This window comes from Apostichopus japonicus, chromosome 19 (genome assembly GCF_037975245.1).
Source record: "Apostichopus japonicus isolate 1M-3 chromosome 19, ASM3797524v1, whole genome shotgun sequence".
NCBI classification, from domain to species: Eukaryota; Metazoa; Echinodermata; class Holothuroidea; order Aspidochirotida; family Stichopodidae; genus Apostichopus; species Apostichopus japonicus.
In genome coordinates, this window is record NC_092579.1 from 27,406,043 (window position 1) to 27,423,841 (window position 17,799).

At 37.4% G+C, this 17,799-nt stretch overlaps 1 protein-coding gene across 6 annotated transcripts in view; it reads right to left on the reverse strand.

Annotated features, from left to right (window-relative positions):
* Nucleotides 1–17,799, reverse strand: part of LOC139959431 (protein sidekick-1-like) — a 170,445-nt gene that overhangs the window by 151,665 nt on the left and 981 nt on the right. For all 6 annotated transcript variants that reach the window (XM_071957039.1, XM_071957043.1, XM_071957041.1 and 3 more), the window contains exon 2: nt 15,686–15,911. In XM_071957039.1, coding sequence (XP_071813140.1) covers nt 15,686–15,860 — 175 coding nt within the window. In that variant the 5' untranslated portion in view covers nt 15,861–15,911. The remainder of the gene's footprint in view (nt 1–15,685; nt 15,912–17,799) is intronic.

Here is a 17,799-nt window from a genome sequence, read left to right on the forward strand (position 1 = left end):
GCCCGAATTTCGAAGCCTGCTACTGTAGTGTTATCAATGCATTTGAAATGTAAATAATCTGCCTTCAGGCAAGATATGTCAGAGTGGAACTGTTGTGTGTAGACAGGTCAGTGAATAGAGCTAAAGCAACCTTTTAGCAGCCTAACTTTTCCATATTACAAACTCTTTGTTACTTCTTTGTTTTCTTTTTTTTTGGGGGGTAATGTCAAAACTTAAAGCATTTGAAAAAATGATTCTTAAAAGTTACAGTAAACCTCAGAGCTAGAATGGAACTAAAGCTGCAACAATAAAAACAGCAATTCATCTCAGATACTTCCTGTATAACAAGACTTCTTCAAATTGCCATCAAAACTTGCCCATAACTTTCTCGAGCTGATAGTTTGAAACATAAGATGCAGATAAATGTCATTAAGAAGCCAATGCATCACACGAAAGTTAAATATTCTTCAGGTAATTAGCCATGTCGTCTTCTTTGCCACTTTTAAAAGTAAATTGCACATAAGTAATCTGCCTTGTTTTCCATGTCTTAAAATGGCTTCTACTCTTCCTTCAGTCAGACAAGAAAATTACCATTTTTGTCAAAATTCTGTACGTCAAACTTTTCTCATAAGACGCATCTAATAGTCGCCCCGAGTGACAATTTCCACTATGCCTTTTGCTCTTTAACTTGTACAAAAATCGTAAGGTTTCTATTGTCTATTTTGTCGTTTTTTATTATAACATTCATCAATTTCTCTCAATTCTTCTTGGAACTTTAGCGTCACACTTTCCCTTTTCTCAATGGGGGGGGGGGCATGGGGGGTGGAGAGAATAGGGAAACTGACTTCTTTGAAAAATAGTAGTACTTGACACTCATATTTCATTTCCATGATTTCCTGTTGATAGGAATAATGAAATAATTCTTGCTCCAAATAATGGAGGTTTTTTTTCAAGTTTAAACTGTAACCTTTGCAGAATCGTTTTTTCAGGGATGGCATCTTGTCGGTTTCATCTCAGATACAGAATGACAAACAGTAAGTAGTAGGGGAAAAAGACTGCAACTGGTGCTTCCAAAAACTGCATTTGATTCTCGGATCTGACAGTGTTTATAATGCAGCTGTTATCGTGATCAACTTCTTCCGATCTGGAAGCTTGCCAGGATCCAATCCAGCAGGGCTGCAGTGTAACAGAGCTAGCTCCTCTCCCCTTTCCTCCTCCCCTCTTTCTCCCTCCTTTCCCCTCCTTCCCTCCTCTCCCCCTTCCCAATTTTAAGCAGGGACTAACGATCAACATTATAATATACATACAATTTATTAAAATTTGTAAAAACTAGACGTGAAATCAAGTCTAAAATGACAAAAGCTCAACAAGCTCAGAACAATATCTTCAAAAATTTATCCTCATCCATGACAAATTAAAGGGGGGGGGGGGGGAGGGAATCCAAATCAGGCTTATGTTCTCAAACCACAGTACTACAGTATACTGTATTTATAAGAGTCACTCTTGATAAATGTAGTAGAGAATTCAACAATGGTAAACTACTGATACTGTGGGTCACATTTAATATCAACATTCAAGATAACCCAGGTTCCTAACTCAATTCTATATCTCTATTTCATCTTTTGACATTGAAAGATAGATTTCCTCCCCCCTCCTAGCCTTTGGTATGTTGCTTCTCACAATGCAAGTTCTTAACAACAATGTCAATTACTGCCAGTATTTATAGCTTTTTCTCCAGACTTTTTCCTACAGTTGGAGACTAAACTTTCAAACCCTGCCATAAAATGTGGGTTACATTGAGTAAATGGGTTCACAAGTGTAAAACAACTACTCAGGCGTGCAGCAGGGTCTGCTATTGTTTTTTTGTTGTTTTTCTTTCCCCACTGTGCTAAGAACAATTATTTGATACGCATTTTAGGCGCAGAATGTATGAAATATTTTGAAACAGTAGATCCTGACAGAAGAGGTACTTATTTAAGAAGGACAGACAGACAGACAGACAGACAGACAGAGAGAAACTCATGGTGAATGGTGATTATACGTACAGCCAATCAGAGTGACATGCTGTGGATGTTAAAACTTTTGCTTACTTCTATCACTGTGCTATCCACATCACAAAACCTCAAAAGTTATGTTGAATGCCCAAAACTCACTGGTTTGGGAATTTACGAGCGACGAAACTTACCAGTCTCCCCACTCCACATCTACACTCTCCCTCTACCTAATTACACATTGGAATGTTTTAGCACTGCGCCCTCACTCCCTGGGCACCGCCCACTTACTCCTCCTTCCAAATCTACCATTCAGGAAGAACGATAGGCATTTTCATCAGCAAAATTTGCCATCAAGTTTTTAATCGTATTTTACGATTGTCGTGATTGGATTTGAAACCTTCTCAAAAAGTAATGTTGAACATGACGTTTTGGGACCAGCTTACCTGTCTCCTCATAAACTGGGTAAGCCTCGAGGAACTGACCTCCCTTTGGTGTCCAGCCCACTCTGGATTACTGCCATCCTTCTCATTCTACCAACCAAAGAGTCTGGTCTTACTTGTTATTATTTGTCAGGATTTTACAAGATCATATGGCATTTAGACTGATATTAAGATGTTCAACTGCACTGTAATTCAAATTAACAGAGTACCTGAGCAGAACTTGTTCCTTGGTACAAATGCTCTACGAATGGTATTGATTTTTAGCCCTGTCTACATTGTACATGTTTTCCGACCGATGAAACAATTACTCCAAAGTTACTTTCGATTTTTAAAATAATTGATGACGCGCTCTCCAACCAGCGTTACCACCGTTAGATTATAGTCGACTTAACGAGGACAAAACCATTGACAAACCAGCAGAGGAAAAAATAAGATCTGGGTTAAACTTCACGGTAAACTTAAGAGAGAGAGGGAGAGTTTTTTCGAGAGAATGGAGTGAAGACGGACAATGAAGAGAGGAGCGTAGTTTAATTTTGAGTTTCAAGCATATTACTGGATATGAAGTGTACCTCATTCAAACTTCAAATGATCATCACAGTTAATTTACCAACTTATAGTATATATTCACTATTTCACATCCACATGAAAAAGTTCACAAAACAGGCAATAATATATCTGGCATGGCATCCAAAATGTTATGCAACATTGACCAAGTTGCTTATAATATAGAAGGATTTAAGACATAAAGCAGTTTTTTTGTACACAAAAGAATTCAGAGCATTTCAAAACTGCGATTCAAAATTTTAACACTAAATTGAAACACCCTGTAAAAGACCAAAGTTCTATTTTTGTCTTTGGCAAGTTTGTTTCTAAAAATGATTGCAACAATGCACAGGGTACCACCGTCTGCGAAAGGCGAGACACAGATAAGGTGAAATATCCCACGCCACGTCCATATCTGGAGAAACTATCGCCAGCAAAGTCACCTGAACTTTGAAATAAACTTGTCACTTCAAAAAACATAAACTTGAAATGGCTGAAAGCTAGATCTACATTATGATGTGTACATTAATGTTATTACTCTCCAGGGTAAAATGTACACAAAAATGAACATGCACTTGAAAGAGTGTCAAGTTATTTGATTTCAAGGACATAAAAAAAAATATTTTGGAAGGCAAAGAATCATTTTAGTCAGCCACTATTTTTGGGAAACAAGAGATTTGACCTCAAAGGTCAAAACTGAATAGGAATTGCAGAGCTCAGACAAGATAATGGTATCTTCCAGATTTACATCTCACCTATAGATCCTTGTACAAAAGAAGATTGCAGGTTGTGGTAAAGCAGTACGGTACTATCAATTGGATAAAATCCCAACAAGTAAATATATATATTAACCCAAAAAATTCTCTCTTAATCTCAGCTCAAGAAACAACAAATTCAACAAACAACAAAACATTCAATTGATCACAGACTCCTATTGGTTGATCAACCTTCCAATCTATTATCTAAACAACCAATGAAACCTTTGAATTGTCTTGACATCATCATTGCCTACAGAAATTATTCATGTTATTGAAGATTTCATTGGTTCACATTTTTTGTAATGACAGTAGTACAACAACGGAGCCAGTTAAAGAATGATTGCAAGATCAGACACGCTGGAACGTGATGTCAGGATGTAACGTGACCAGCACTCTAAGAGGCTACTAAAAACAAAACAAAGAGGAAACATGACAAAAACAATGCCCCAACTTATTACCAGGAAATAGATAACATGATTAATTAAATGCCGTATCCGTTCACATTTCAGTCTTGGGCTGCAATTGCATCGTCTACGTCACATGGAAAGTGAAAGTACTTAACCTAGAAACTAACTGTGTTGCACATACGGTCCCTTTATTTTATTCTTGTTCGTTTCACAAAGATTAATTAACTAACATTTAACTGCAGTATGTGACAGTTCTATCACTGTAGGTTTCAATGTGTAGCCGAGCCATAATACTACTAACAGGATGTGTCCTTAGATTAATAATGGAACTATATCTAGTATTTCCTGATATCTGGAATATCCACTGAAGCGCAGAGAAACATACCATCATAATAAAAATCCTGTTGGGTTTTGTGTCATGTCATTAATTATTAAATCATTACAGTTCATTGCCATTCAATTTATAATTACAATTAGAGAAACTTATATGCCAAAGAGATACATTTTTTCAGAATAACAAGTAGTCCTACTCCTATATGATTAGTTTACAAACAGCCATCAAACACTTTGCAACCAGATCACACAATTATCATTATACTTGTCCATACCACTTTCAAACTTTTATTTTTCCTGCCTGAAACCAAGAGAATTCCCTCTTTTTGAAGAGCTGACTTTAGTACGATACTTCAGGTGGTACGGTAGAATGCAAGGGAGGTAGGTTGAACGGTCATCAATGGGAGGGTAGTGTCCAAAGGTTACACCAAAACTCCCTGGTTTGGATATTTACAAGCAGACGATACTTCTGCCTCAACTCTACTACGCCCGCCCCCCCCCTCCCCATGCCACCACATCTACCATGTCTATTAACTGGAACCATTTCTAGTGCTGCACCCCCATTGACCCTCCTCTGGGTCAACCACCATTCACCCATCTTCCTATATACGAATCTACCATTCATTAAGTATATATAGCAGAGGTTACCTGTTGGCTATAGACACTGAAAAGCAAGAGTGCGGTAGTTGTGAAGGGTGAGAAAGTGAAGTACATTTTGTGACAATCTGTTGGTATCATATAACAGACCATTTCAGGTGAAATATTATTAATGGCCCATGAACACATTTATGATCTATTACTTTCGGGTAGAATCGCAAAAGGAGGATTCTGAGGGGGGGGGGGGGGTGGGGTGGCTCCAGCAACATGCAGCCAGGCTGTGTAGAGTTGTGTGTGTGTTCCACAGTTTCATACAATTGGCACTGCTGGTCTGCAAAGATAATCCATATTGTTTGATATGGATTCATCCCAGCTGAGCCAGAGTTTACAACTGCTGCAGCTTTCCTTTGGACACAGTACCTTTCGTACAACCAAAATAATTGTTCTAGGCACGGTAGAGTGAGAGTGCTAAGGTTGTGGGGAGACAGGTAAGCTAGGAACGAGGTAAATCTATAGCATCGGCTTTATCAGGTTAAAAGCAAACATTTATTGGAAGTAAAATTTTTTAACAAATCTACCAAATATTACTAAATATAAGGTTGAGACGGTTTCAAATTAAAGACATTCTGCCAACATTTTGTCCATAAATGGAGATTAACGAGCGCGCAATTAATCTATTTGATTCGATTATTGCCACTTCGTTGGCAAGACAGTTTTGACATAAGTATGATCGCCACATGCAAATCTTGCAAGCTCAGTAAACTAAACTACAACATTTTCGAGCTTTAGTTCATTAGTTGAAATGAAGATTGATTTAGTCAAGCTACGAAACAACCTTATGATGGGATATTAAGAATACTATAACATTGAAAAGATCTATCAATGTCAACTCAAAAGGCTGCTGTAAAAGGTTTCAAAGGACAAATACGAAACGAGTACTGCTGTTACATCTGATTCAACTGTTCAAAACTTGGAAATGCCAAATGATTATAATCACATACAGTAGCTCTGTATCTTTCTGATTGCATAGAAAAAAGGAAACCATTCAATCGTGTGACAAAAAGTTTAATATGCGATGAAAACTGCAGCCTTAATGACAGCTCTTAATGGCACAATGTAATGAAAGGGCCTCTCTCACATAAATTCAACAGGATTATACACAACTAAAGTTTGTTTGCTACTGTAACTGTACTGTCTGTACATATGGCACATTGGCATGAACATACCTAAAAAGTCTTAAAAAACAGTCACCTTTCATTTTTATGCCTAAACCCTAAAGCAGAAGGTCATGGCAACTGACACAGGGCATGGATACAAGTGTGCTGAACACCTGACAGAAGAAAATATGGGCAAAAACAAGAAAAGTTTCTACAGAGTTTAAATCCCTTCGGGGCTACTAGCTGGATGTTATGGACTAACAAAACTGCAACCCTAGGGGGCAAGTGTGTTTTTCTGGGTGAATTGCTTCTGAACTGTCACCCCAATAATACCGCTGTATAGGCAGACAGATCAGGACAGACAAATTACCAAAGCTAAACTTGTTGATTTTACCTGGGGGGAAGCTTAGACTTTCTACCATAGCTGAAGCTGAAATGTATATGACACTGAGCTTAACATAGAAAGCACCATATGCAGTAGAGGATACAGAGCATGTCAATATTTTGTCAATTGCAGTGCAGTGGACCAGAATGGACCAATATTTTTCTAATTGAAACAGTACTATATGTTTATTGGCCCAATCTTATTAGTTGAACAGGTGTAATTATGTCCATTCATGCAGTCAAAATCCTTATTTAACAAACTACTATAATGGGCCGGCAGCCCGGATTATTAAAATACTTTTTGTAGAATTGTGTTGTGCAATGGACTGCATGCATGTTACATACGTAGATGTCTACAGTATAACGTTTGTAATGGAAGACTATTAATTAAAGCAGTTGGTCTTTTCCCTCAAATTTCTAGTAACTTGTGATTTAATTTTGATTCATATACTGTATGTACATCTAAGGTTGGATTGCTAACGTATCCCCCAACTTACCTGTCTCCACACCGGTATTACTCTAGTTTGAACAAATTAATCTGTAAGCAATGTTTTATGAGAAGAGAGGTGGTCTACTGGGCTCGGAGAATCACTGAATCAAGGGGTCAGAACTAACCATACGATCTCATAAATACCAGATGGCTCAATGTAGACACTGTAGAGTGAGAATGCAATAGTTGTGTGTCGACAGGTGAGTCACTTTTATGAGGTTATAAATAGTACTTGTAGGACTGAGACTTACATGTCTTCACCTCCATCCATGCACTCTATCTATGAATCTACATACATGTAAATCTGTCATGAGTAAACTAAACTGATAGTACAATGCAACCCGACATCCAGTTTAATTTGTGCTATGAAGAAGCTTTCACTGTGTATCACTATCATAGGTCAGCCCTCATAGAAAAGCTCTCTCGTCAGAAATGCTGGTAGATTGATGCTTTGAGTTCACCCACCAAGTAATTGTAAATCGGACAGGTGAACACGTTCATATTTACCAAACCTTACATAAGTTTCTTGCATTACTATTACAATTTGAGTTACGTTCAGTGTACGTTGACAAAGGTTACTGTTGATAACAGCAAACAATTGTCTGGGTACAAAGTGCAAAACGTACTTTCAGTGAGGATGAAATTTGTAATACCATGGGAATTCAAAGGCATGATATTTGCATTTTAATTATGCTAATATTTACACAAATGAGTGTACAATCTATCACCATACATGTTTAGTCTTGCAGGTCTGCCAACAGACATATCCAATCAATTCCTTCCATTTTTCTTTCCTTTCCCTCTCCCCTACTTTCCCACCCCTCTCCCACCCCTCTCCCAACCCTCTCTCATCCCACTCCCCCTTGCCTCTTCTATCCCTCTCCCCCACTTCCCCTCTCTCCTTCTCCCATCCCTCTCCCTTATTTTCCCTCCCCTCTCCCCTATTTTCCCTCCCCTCCCCTCTCCCATCCCAATCCAGTACTTTCCCTTGCCTCTCCCATCCCTCTCCCCTCCATTCCCTCTTTCTTTCTCCCATCCCTTTCCCCTACTTTCCCTCCCCTCTCCCATCCCTCTCCCCTACTTCCCCTCCCTCCCCCCTCTCATATCCCTCTTCCATACTTCCTTCCCCCTCTTCCATCCCTCTCCCCTCCTTTCCCTCCTCAACTTTCCCTCTCCCCTACTTTTCCCTCTGCCCTACTTTCCCTCTCTCCTACTTCCCCCCCTTAATGCACCTACCTCCTATAAATAAGCACTCCAATCTCCCTGCCCCCTCCCCCCCCAAAACCCCACTCGCCCAAGGAACCAATAATAACTACCATCAGGTTTCCTCTTATATTTAGTTTAAAAGCAAAATAATTAACCGGTCACCAAATTTATACGCAGACATATCACAACCCCTCATATCGCTGTTAAGTTGTAAACCCTTGATTTTTTATTCTGATTTGTCCCCAATCTCTTTCGACATCCATGGACACTTCAGCCGGTCTTTACAAAACCAGGTTAAGTGATTAGAAGAGGCAGAAAGAGTTCATCCTGTCCATCATCACAAGTCTCCACTTTCAAGAGTTGATATCTAATGGATGATTAAACTAAGACCACAAATTGGAATAGGTTTATTTCAGATCATGTAGTCTATAAACTTCCATCCATTGTGTTTACATTGTTTGTTTTTTTTATCTTTTTTCCCCATTGGAGAGAAGGAAAATTACTGAAGAAGGGAGGGGGGGGGGGGGAGAAAATTAGGAGAGGAATCAAAGAGAGATGCAGAAAAATATTACAGATGAATTACAATCCAATCATTCTTAAATGTAATTTTCATTATAAAAATCCCACAAGTTTTGTTGAAGATGGTATGTACCACCCAGAACCTAAATAGCTCTCTGGGTGTGGTCAGCAAACTTCACCAAACTTACTAACGGAATACATGTCAACAAGATGCATTGCAATTGATCAGACCAAAACGACCGCCCAGATACTTTCCACCAAATGAAGGTTTAAACTTCTTGAGACCTAACGTTCAAAATGTTGTCGCTACGACACTTTTTAATACTAACATTAATCGCGAGTAAGAAGGCCAATTCAATGAGCTACAGTAGACATGTCATGGGATGTTAGTATGTAAATTATATTAGCCAACAAATAAAGTCAATCAAAATAAACTAAAACAAGCAGATTTGACAAATTCCACTTGTCAATAAATATCACGATCAAACTGATCTCACAGAAATTTATTTTAAAAAAAACAAATAAGCAAACTATCAGAATTGACATTTCCTGTTCAAAGTTCTGAAATAAATTCTTTCCATTTCCTAGAGAGCTGAGAATAGTTTTGGCTTATAGTGGACATGTACAGAGTAGACTATACATGTGATCATATTAAAGTAAACTATTGTATGTACAGTATGTATGTATTTATGTATGGGACAATTTTGAATTTCCAGCATTATATCAACTACTGTACTAAGAGGTCAAAATGTGTGCAGTGTATCTGCTATGTGGGTTCATATCTATACTAAAGCTAACATACACTAAACAACCAGTCATCAATTCAAAATCAATTCAAACGGTGACTGTCTCTAGAAACCGACTACCACAAAGATATAGAACAAAGGATTGGTTTACTAGGAAAACAATGTTGAATGTTTTCAATTGTTGACTATATTCAATAGCTGCCTTCAAGCATGATGTACAATACACGCACACACATAGATATGTAGACGGTGCAGTGTTGTAAATACCACCTATTTTTAACAAATTATTTCAGTCGTCGTCACGCACCAACTGCATGTGCGGTGTTAATAGCCCAGAGACTTAGCGAAGTGCTGAGTGTTTTATATCTACATGTACAAACATAGGGCGTAACAGAATAGCCATATTTTTTAGGCAATTATTTCATGTCCATCTAGTTAGTACTTTCTAAGTCAATTTACAGGTAATTCTTAGAAAACATGTAACAATATACTGCAATGAACGTATCACTTTGTAATAAGAAAGCCATACGGCAGCTGAACAGTTAATTACAACACATAGCCGACATGCAGTCCAATCTTATAAAGGTCTAGAATAACATTTATGCCAGTATAAATTCTACGCACACTTTGTTCATTTGAAAAATACTGGAAAGGGTGTCAAATACATAGCATATATGAGCCATCCATATAAAATAGTCATTTACCCGGCAGTATAATGCACATATAACTTTTAACTGCACAAGCTAGTAAATGTAGTCAGTACCTGCAAAAGTTTCAAAATTCAAGATAGGGCATCTACAGGCATGCTAAACGGTTGCTAAAGTGAACTTGTCATCGAATGGATGCTTGACTGGAGTACCAAAAAGACTCCAGGGTAGTAGCATTTTAACTTAAACCAATGTCAGATGGAGAGAAGTTGAATGCCAAAACAATTTAACTTAATACAAGTGAAACCAATTTCGAGATTAATATTGATCAAGAAAATAACACAAAAATGCTTATTATTTATGAAATGAAATCAGATGTCTTAAGAATTGACATAATTTCAGACAATCAATTTCAAGTATGATATCATATAATATTTACATTATAGCATATATATGGATTAGGTTCTCAAGCCTCTCAACCTTTTGCACCTACAGACCCCTTGGGACAATGAAATCAATGAATTCAGCCCAACAGGCACCTTGTATGGGGAATTTGTTATTTTCTTTGCCTGATAGCATATAAAAGTCAGTAAAAATGTTGACAAAACTGTTAAGTGTTTACTGTCCCCAATCTTCCACGGAACCCCCTCCCCCCCCTCCAGTAAAAAATAAACCCCTTTGCCCTGACAGTTTTTGTCGCAGATGACCCCCTTTCCCTGCACACCGTATATAAAGTACTGAACCTACTGTAGATATGGATGTATGAATTGCATTACTCTCATTTAAGGTTGTTTTTTTTTTTTTTCTTCTTTTTTTTTCTTTTCATCCATGTACATACATGAATCATCATATTTTCAAACCATTCCACCAGCAATGAACAGGCTCCTGACACTCTAGTGAACTTTGCAACCTTGAATATATTCAAAGTTAGATCCTTCACGTAAAATAACATTGAAATGTATACTCTCTTGTTAGTCATTAAGCCAGTTTATCTATCATAACCCATACTATATACACACACAAGAGGCAACTTCCAAAGTTCTCCAAAATATTTGCTCTTCTTCTATCAATAGAAAGGTGTCATATCAAGGGAGAGCCTACAGTAGATATCTTGCATGTACTATACTGTATATCACAGACACTAAACCCATACAACAGCAGTTGTTTACTTTGTATACAAATGTAATTTATCCCTGGATAAAAAGTCTAGCCTATTGTGCACACTGAGAGACTGTACTGCTGTGTCACACATTGTTACAACCTTACAATATATATCCTACCTACAATAGCTAAAACACCATGGCAACACCTCAATTGAGTTTTAGCCAAATCCAACAATCAGGTATAAGGACAGATTTTGAACTGCTAAAGTATACACATCACGCATACTCAAAGCCATCTGTGGCTCAATAAGCAGAGCCACGTTTGTTTTCTTAAAAAATTTCGTTTAAAAGCTTCCGAAATCTTTCATCAGAAGTTTTCAATGGTTTGCAACTTGCACATCGGTTGAGTAGGCAGAGGGGGGAAAACAGGTGTCACATTCTACAGCAATCCAAGCTCAGGAGGTGTTATCCTGGTGGTCACAGTTCACACCCCAAGGAATACAAAGTAATACACATTTCATAAGTGAATCATTCTTTTCTTATTAAAAATGTATTATTAAGATAATGGTACAGTTAGGCAAGAGCTAGGAACCCTCAAAACAGTTAATATTGACACTGTATGGCTAACATAGTCGGTATGTAACAGTGAATAAATAAATTGGTGGTTCGATTCCCCGGTATAATAATATGTGTAGGACATGCAAATAAATGGCTGTTAGCATGGATAGCAATGCAAACAAGGGCAGGTCTAGGCAGAATTGTCTATAAACAAACCATGTACATAACACATGTATATACTGTAGAATGACTAATGGTTATTAGTACAACACAGCATTAACAGAAGTCAGTATGTATAGCTCCTACTTTTAACAGGCTAGAAACTGCTGAAAGTTTCCAAAGTCCAAAGAACTTTGCTGTAGGGGGGTGTACTTTTCTAAATTACCTCAGAAGATTGAAAATAAGTAAAATAAATAACATTGAGTACAGCATCAGAGAAAGAACAATGATTTGAGGATGGACGTTAAATGTCTGTTGGAAGTTCAAATATGAGTGAACAACTTTCTTTCTTTTTTGTAATCTTTTCTTCTTTCTATATTTTTTCCTTTTTATTTGTGGTTATTTCTAGCAAACTTGGAAGTAACACTGTGAGCACCTATATAAAGTGAATATTGTAATGTCAGTATGGACATTTGGACATTTTTCTTTCAATAAAATGGAGATCACGTGGCAGTTCAAGTTTTCACATTATTTCATGTAATTATGATTCAAACCCTAATGACGCACCTACCTACATGCCTGAACCTTCGTCTCCAGCTTTAACCCAAGACGTTAACCCCAACCATCCCATCATTACTACATGTCTTCACACAAACAAAATGTTTTCTTTTATTATCATTTTATGAAATTCCCCATTGTTAATGGACAGTTTTGCCACATGTTTATGAAAACCTCAAATCCAATGTTTGTTCTGCAGTAGGGCTCCTACTTTCAAATAGCCAGAAAATAAGACATCATTTTGCAACAAACTAGGAACTGTTCAGTGTGTCAATTATGTGTTGCTTATCGTCTGGTCGCCCACCATAACACCACCTCCCGACCCACACCTGTTCCTAGACTACAAAGCTTCCCTATCATAAGACAATAATCAGACCATTATCTCTGCACCTCAGAATTTACCACCGATAAGAGTTCTTTGGCTCCTTTTCTAAACCAAACCAAGATCAATGTGACAACATATAATCAGGGTCGTTACCCTCCCAATATCTACAGCCCTTCTCTTTTTTTTTTTTCCATGTTTTTCTAGAGTTTGAATATTTTCACCTTAAGGGAAAAGGGGGTTCTCCACAAAACCCACAACAATTTCTTCAGAGAGGACATTTGACAGCATGCATTCAGCACTAGCCTCTTGGTTCACCTCCTTCAATGACTAGCTCCTGCTGTGGGCATAGTAGAGGCAGTAAGCACTGCAAACCCTGCTGGAGGCCGGTGACAGAGGGCTCCATGGGGACTTAGTGTATGTACATACCATGCAGACATGATACCCAGGTGACTGTTTTGCAACATGCATTACTGACTACATGAATGATACTAAACTTCACTCTTTGCTTTTAACCCTGTTTTTTAATAGACACGACTACATTTTACTCCACTGTCTAAATTTAGATGGCTCATATGGATGACCCACATATATATGACATTTAATGGATGATGGATACAGATCTAACTGCACAAACTCCCCCAAAAAGACATTTTACTCAATTAAATGCATGATCTATATATTTGACTGATAGACTGTCAGTCTGAATAATAAAGGGCTTCCATAGTTTTGAGTTTACATGGAGGCCAAAATTATAACTGGTTGCTGTAGTTCAGTGCTTCAAGATTGAATAGCCACACAGCTATCAACAATTAAACTTCATACCCCCACCCTGCATTCCCCCTCCCCCACCCCCCCCCCCCATGAAAATACATGCTTAGCATTCAGTATCCATTTCACCCAAGAAAACTGAGAACTAAATGTGCGGTACAAAAAGTTATATCTGTTACATTACGAAATGGATCAAATTTGACCAGATGATGACTTGCTGAGTAATCAAAATTTGGACGTTACTGGTCACCAAACAGACCAAAAAAAATGTAAATTTTACAACAAGGAAATGTCTCCATCTTTGCTGAGGCATATGACTCGATACTTTTGTCAAAATAGATACCTTTGTTACAAATCCATTACCCTACTTTCAAGTAATTTAATTTTAGTGAAATGATACTGGTTTTCCATTTGTTTTTTTATTTCAGTTTTAGTTCAATTCTGGATACATCGTTTTTTCTTATACTGACCTTCTTTTTCATTACTTTGATCATATCTTCACACATTATATATGTAGGCATCATTTGATGATTATGATAAAGCACGCCCTATATTTTCAAGGTTGATTGTAATTAGAATGATTCTCCAGAAAGTTCCAAGGACTTCACCTTCATTATATTTAACTTTAACAACTGAATATATTGAAACAAAAAACAAAAAACAAAGAAAATGCTTAAAGAAAATCACCATCAATAGACATTGAACAGGGATGTTAATTGATAGTTTTATGACTGCAAGTCACGTCAATTGTGAAAATTTGCATATCATATCAAGGTAAAACCATCGGTTTCATGAATCATGTCAGATATTTGTTACTTAGAGGAGGAAAGTTCTATAAGAGGTCATCCATACTTGTCTAGGTCTTTTCTTGACGGTTTTACTCACCTAAAAACTGATATACTGTATTTCAGACAGCATATTAGAATTTTCACAGACTAAGGTTAACAGAATTCATGATCGTTCAAGTCGTGTTCAAAGTCATACTCTTTTTCGCTATAATCGTCTATCTATTGGATCATCCTACCTGCATATTTCTTCTTTTTCATTGCTTCTTTTTTTGGGGGGGGTGGATTATAAAAAAATTACAGAGACTGAGAGTAAGGGGAATGAACATTGATGCCGTTGAACTTGTTGCAAAATGTATGTCATCATGTTACCAACACCATCAAAATCAATTGCCCTCAAAAAACTCTACGGATAACAATGCAAACCGTGAAATATTCCAATTTGGAGTACTTCAAAGCTCAAAAGAAATTTGCTGAAAAGTGTGTTGCAAGTATTTTATGCTTGTGGCCATGTTAGCATAACTAACAGTTATTATGATCACTGTCCCTTTAATGATTATTGGCAAAAAGTACTTCAACAAGATGTTCAGTTTATTTATTTGCTTGTACATATTTAAATAATTTGATGAAAAGATCAATTTTGGCAAAAACTCAATTGTTGAAAAGAACCAAACCTAAAGCAGACATACTGTAACCTCCATTCAACGAGAGATGCCGTACTTCGGGTGGGTCGTCCAACTTTTTGGGAACGGACTGCTCGATGTCACCCCACCATCGAGTTCATCAACTCTTGAGTTCCCAAGCATTTTGAAAGCATCTCTGATTTTCTGAGCAGTTCCAGACAAATCCGATTGCATTATACTGGCTTGGGGTGCAAATGGCACCAAAAGCACTTCTATCAATGTTTTACTCTACAATGAAAACAGGAGGGCAATCCACAGAGTTGCGTGCGTATCTCATCGCCAGCAAACACTGAAATCTTTCAAATGAACAAATTTATCATTAGCTATGCAATTTGACAATACGATTTTGGAAGTTAACATGACTACATTCTTTCGTGAAAACCTACACTGAACAAAGAGGTCTTTGCAATTTGTTTGAGTGACATCTACCAAAGAACACCAATTTGAAACCCTTGTATTTCTAGTGAGATCTTGCCAGCACTTGCGTTGTGCAAAATGGCAGCATAATTTTCATTAAAATTCATAGCTTCATTAAAATTTACTTACCTGCAAAGCTCTGCATCACACAAAGCAAAAAGACCAAGGCCCATAAGGGAGAACTGTTTCTGAAGGGGGAGAGTATGTTCCTTGCTGACACATTCAAAGTTCTCATTAGGCGTATACTCCTCTCTGTATATTGGGCTTGACAGCCCTCGCATTTTAGTTTGATAAAATTTTCCATCTTGATTCCCCGGTTGGAATTCCAATGAAGAAATAATCCTCACACACTACCCTAAACAGAAACAGAGAGATAAAAAACAAAAACCAAGAATGAAAACTGATTGCTATAAAAAATAACCTCAGAGAGACCTGACCTGGTTTTCAGCTCCCTTCTGAAAGGGGAATTCCACCCAGAATTATCTGTACGAATACCAATTGCCAGTATTTACACACATGTTCAGCAACCTATTTCAGAAGAGATTTGCTGACATTATGGAGTCAAACAGGAACAAATACAAGGCAACAATTTCCCAAACTTTTGGAAATTGTGGGATGATCATAACAGTCTTACCTTACAAATTATGCAATGACACAAGCGCAAAGGAAGTCACTACTGTAGTACTATGTACAATCACTTTCTATTATTGCTAAACACAATCCAATTAAAGTTCTCCACGAGCAAAACCAATAGCAAGGAAACTAATTATAAAAAAAAGGTTCCCCATATAACTTTTCCTGAGAAGATTTTCTGAGAATTCAGAACGAAATACGGTAGCATCCCAATCACCTCCGAAAGAAAAAAAAGAATGTACCCTGTACAGGTTAACTAATAGCGAGACACTCATTGACTTCCTGAACAACCAATCATCCTTCCTGTATTTCTAATAACCTCTTCAGTAAACAAGTAGGAACTGATCAGTATTCAACAGATGACATTCCTGTAATCCTGTTTCTTCATCTAGGGATAACTTTATCCTTCCGATGACTCAATCCAAAACTACACATTTAAAACATGTAAAAGGAATCAAATAATCTGATTGTTCCATAATTGATACTTTATCTAGGTACTAAAACAAGATTAGAAATAAGTCATATTTGGTGTGTTTACTTTAAAGGGGTCATCAATACTTTCCATATAGTATGTGTAAATGACAGTTGGAAATGTTGTCAAAATTTAATCCCAACAGAATCGGGACCTCAAAATTATTCCCATATATTGAGTTTGGGTTTCATCTAGCTAATTACATGTCCAAACTACTGTAGGGAAAAAAGCCTTGAAGGTAGAAATGCAAGTACATAGAAGTGCAAGGATTACTGAATGTTTGATAATTAGTGACGATTATTTGACACTGAATTATACCCCAGCTTTACCGACCATTCTGATTGGTAGTACAAGTCCCAGGGTGGACTGTCTGCTTGAGATAAGAGGGAAAAGAAGTATAGGTGGGGACCATGGTGGAGCGTAGTAAAGGACAACACACCACAAGCATGGCACAGTTTTCAAAGTTAGGAGGCAAATAATACACAAAGTAAAGCTATCACACATAGGCCTATTATTAAGAATTGGTCACCATGGCTTATGAGCTCATCTACCAATAGTGTTAAGGTCCTAAACCACTATGGTTAAACATTAACAACAGGCTACTACTAATAACAGATCTAGCTCTAAGCTTTGCCAACCTGTAATTTAGGAATAGATACTAACTAGTTGGTTCTGCTAAAGATTTGGCTAATATTCACTTCAATTTAGGACCAGATAAGATGTTTTCAATTAAGCTTGGCATTCATTGAATGGAATGCAGTTTTGTTTGGGGGGGGGGGGGGTAGGGATAACTGTATATAACCAATTTGGCCTAGAGTTTTCAAACGTCCAAAAAATGCGATAGCCAGAGGCCAAAATGCTATAGCCTAGGCAGATAGGCTTTGACTTGAGCTATAACTTGTTAGTTCAAACTTCAAAACTAATAGCCATGTTGAACTAGGCCACAGAGTTGGTACCAATTTGATGAACAGAAACGTAGCACCACCCCAAAAAATTATAGAAAATCATTGAGATTTGAAAATATGTCAGCAATTGGTTGGAAATTCAGTCAATTTTCTTATTGTCAAGTGTATGAACTAAATATTTTTGTCTTACCATTCATAGAAGGATTTTATAGAGTAAATGTCAGTCCTGACAG